This window comes from Branchiostoma belcheri, unplaced genomic scaffold (genome assembly GCF_001625305.1).
Source record: "Branchiostoma belcheri isolate BF01 breed outbred unplaced genomic scaffold, Haploidv18h27 scaffold258, whole genome shotgun sequence".
Classification (NCBI taxonomy): domain Eukaryota; kingdom Metazoa; phylum Chordata; class Leptocardii; order Amphioxiformes; family Branchiostomatidae; genus Branchiostoma; species Branchiostoma belcheri.
In genome coordinates, this window is record NW_017803863.1 from 236006 (window position 1) to 239861 (window position 3856).

Consider the following 3856-nt stretch of genomic DNA (forward strand, 5'->3'; position numbering starts at 1 on the left):
ATCGTAGGCAAGACCATCCTGAGGTAAACATATTGCATTTGCTTGCAAATGTTACCTTTCTAGTATTACTCTTATATTATATCCTAATTTACAATTTTAGAAACAAACATATCTGTAATCTTAAAACAAACCATTTGTTTTCAGACATAGATGAATGCTACGATGGCACATACAACTGCACTGGGAACGAGATGTGCGTGAACGAGCCGGGGACCTACTCTTGCGCATGCGTACCAGGCACATTCTTACAGGGCGATATCTGCGCGCCAGGTATTACTCATAATTTTTCAGTATTAAGCTAGTTTCTAAGAACACTTCTTCAATAATTTTTTCAGTATAACCAATGTATGATTAACATACAAGTAGCAATGTTTAATTACTTGCTCCCTCATACCTTTGTTGACAATGCCTATTGAGATTTCTGAATATGAATATGGCTTGCCGTTGCAGAGCTCATCGTGATACCAGTAGACACGTCCACTGAAACAACAACCGTCAAGTCTGAGAACCATTTAGCCGACAACATTATCGTGTTGGAAATGACCATGAGCGTTCCAGAGGTACGATAACCTATGTTTTACAATAAACATGTTTATCTGCACATAGAAAGGTAAATAGATATTTTCAGACGGAGAAAAGGAGGATGGTTTCGGGCACACGGTAATACTTCGCCCTGCATCACTCATTCACTCACTCACTCACTCACACACTCATTTACTCACTCAATCACTCACTCATTTACTCACTCAATCACTCACTCACACTCATTTACTCACTCACTAACTCAATCATACAATCAATCAATCACTCAATCAATCAATCACATAATTCCTGTCAAAAGTTGAAAAAACGATCTCTGTTTCTTGTTTTTAAGATCAGAACTGATGGCGCTAGCAGTTATTTTATATGTATTTTTATACACTTTTGTTGCTAAGTTCCTGTTCCCGGCGGAAAACAGCGAGCTTCTAGAAACCGTCGCAACCGGACTGACTTCCTTCTGCACACGGCACGCTAGGGAGTACCCGGCATGCACTTCCAGTGCTGGGAGAAGGTATAACTTCCACTGGAGGTTGTGTTTCCAAATATAGAAAAGTTATTGATGTTAAGGCCTTGAAGCTTAATCGACACATGTGATATAATCACCAAGAAAAATATGTATATAATCACCTGAAATGAAGTATCGGCATTATTTCCTCTAAGAGGCTCTATCAGCCTTTCGCCGTCAGGCGATCGCTATAGGAGTAAGTTTTTTTTTTCAATGACCTTTGATTCTACCATTGTACTATTATGCATGACGCAAAATCATGTCATTGATTTAAAAGAAAACACAACACACATGCCAACAATCATTGCTCACGACCATTATTGCAAGGGAACTCGGGGCGTCTGATACACACATAAGTATGTACATAGCCTAAGAAAACTTTGATATATATGAAGACGTATATCTATTCTCATCTTTCGTAATTTCTTTTTATTATTTTCCGAAGGTTGATATTTACGGAGGCCGACGTCCACATCCCATCGCGGTTCCCCCAGGCGGCAGGAGATCGGCTGCTGCTCGGTCTGTACGTCACCTACCCGGGCAGCATGCAGGTCTTCCCCAGCCGCGTCCTCCTCACAGTTCTACAGCATATCAGGATGGACATGGAGGCAGTCCTTGGATACAACCAGGTGCTCACCCTTTTAAACAAAATTAACCTTCGTTAATAATTTCATCAGGTTAGTAAACGAATGAATAGCAAAGTTCTTTGATCACAACCATTTATTTTTCAAGAGCCCCGTGAAAAATAAATGATTGTGATTAACGAACTTTGCTATTCAACAATTGACATTCTTCGTGCTGCCAAACCCCATCACCAATACCAAACGGCTACCCTATAACGCTAAATGTTAAACTTTTCTCTCCAGAAAATTCCAGACTCGCCGGAGTCAGTCAGTCTCTAGCTATCTGACCCATCCTCAGGACAAGTTACTTTATGCACGTTTCTGAGATGTCCACAACAATACAAAATATGAATGTATGTATGTATGTATTTATAATGCAATGTATGTATGATACAAAATAGTTGAAACAAATTAGGTAACAAGGTAACAAGACGAGTTGGTATCAATTAGAAGAATCTACTTTTACAAGAAGTAACAGTGAAAACGTCGAAAATATTTTTTGTGTTTGTTAAAGTGTAGCAGAAGCGTAAAAGTAAAGCGCAAAGTATTAGAATAGTTCTTTGTTTCACAATGTAATTTACTAACTCGTATGAACATCCAGGTGCTGACCTTGTCTTTGCTGAACTCTTACGCCATGAACGATGACTACACCCAGTCCCCATCCGGACACGGCAGCTCGGCACGTCCGACAAGTGGCGAGCAGTCAGAAGAACTGTTCCACCCGGGGATGGGAGTAGGGATAGGCCTGGGTGCCGTCTGTATCATCGGCGTGTTGGTCCTGATAACGCTCCTGTACAGGTACAAAAGGTACGTCTTTCGCTTAAGATTTTGCATGTCTCATCTAAACATGTTTACGTACGTTAAACTTTACACTTGGCGCGAAGATGTTGGATCGAAAATACGTTTAGATACACATTTAACATTGGGGGAGTTAGAATAGGTCGACCATTTCCTCCAGACATCTTTTTGGATGTGACTTCTCTTAGCAATTTGTATGTGATGGGTGTTTACATTCTCAGCGCAATTACCTTCGCCAAGAATGTTATATTTTCCCACACATTTTTGCTGGTAGATAGCTTTAGTGCACTATGTAACCTTGAATGCACCATGCACCAAGTAACGTCTATCGTCAGTGCACAGTAAACCAGTTAGAATTGCCCTGATAAAGATGACAGACGGTCATCGAAACTTCGGCTCGTAAAAATAAATAGTTGTGATAAAAAAACTTTGCTATTCATTCGTTTACCAACCTGATGAAATTATTTAGGGATGGTAGATAGCTCTTGTGCTAAGAAAGAGACCCTAGGCCTCCTAGCAACTTTTGTATGTTAAATGAGGATGATGATTTAAGAACCGTTTGACGCATCGTCGTGATTGTTGGTATGTGGGTAGCTTATGCGATCTTATTTATATAAGTAATAAGGGGAACGTAATTAATAAGGGGAATGTAATTAATGAGATGATGATTACCAGGTATGTATTATGTAAATGAAGGTTTAATTTGTATGATTAATGAATACATTCTTTAGTGGTAACTGCCGGAAAATTTTTAATTGTTCGAAAATTTGAATGTGAAGTTAAGGTAAACACAATTAGCATAATTTATTCAAATCAGGAAGCCATTTGCATAATGCATGCTGAAATGGCCTTCATTGACTGAGTGCAGAATGTAACTAATTCATGCTCATAAGGCTAATATTCATAAGATTAGGAAAATTTATAATTCATCAAGCGTCAAGATGTTACAACATTATTTGGCAAATATATGAGGTACTGGAACTCTAGTTGTCTCTGAATCCGTTGTCAAACCTACATCCTTTCAGCCTGGTGGTGTTGTGTTAAGTGATACAGTCGGCGCTGACAAATGTTTCTTGTCACAGGATCCAATCGAAGGTTTCAGACTTGCCCAGGGGACAACAAGTTCCAGAGCCATTCGCGGGAGACATCCCGGTGACTGACAGCCCTACGAGCTGGTAGACAAGACATGGACCGTGCACAGTCATCTCTAGACAACTGGATAATTGTATTTTCTTTTTGCCTTTTTTGCCTATAAAGGTCTTTTGTAAGATGCCATATTTCTCCAAATATGATTTGTCGGGTACTGTGATCTAGTTGAATGTCAAAAGAGACATGCACGCCTTGGGTAGCCGGGAATCCATCATCCGTGAACGCTTTGTCTCCGCTCCGT

General features: G+C 39.9%; 1 protein-coding gene across 1 annotated transcript; it reads left to right on the plus strand.

Moving 5' to 3' along the window:
• Window positions 1-147: 147 nt before the first annotated feature.
• On the plus strand, window positions 148-3848 carry LOC109471751. Its single transcript, XM_019771102.1, has 6 exons — window positions 148-270; window positions 451-560; window positions 936-1051; window positions 1491-1674; window positions 2270-2475; window positions 3549-3848. Exons 1-6 carry the CDS (start codon window positions 192-194, stop codon window positions 3643-3645), a joined length of 792 nt encoding a protein of 263 aa, XP_019626661.1. The 5' UTR covers window positions 148-191; the 3' UTR covers window positions 3646-3848.
• The last annotated feature ends 8 nt before the right edge of the window (window positions 3849-3856 follow it).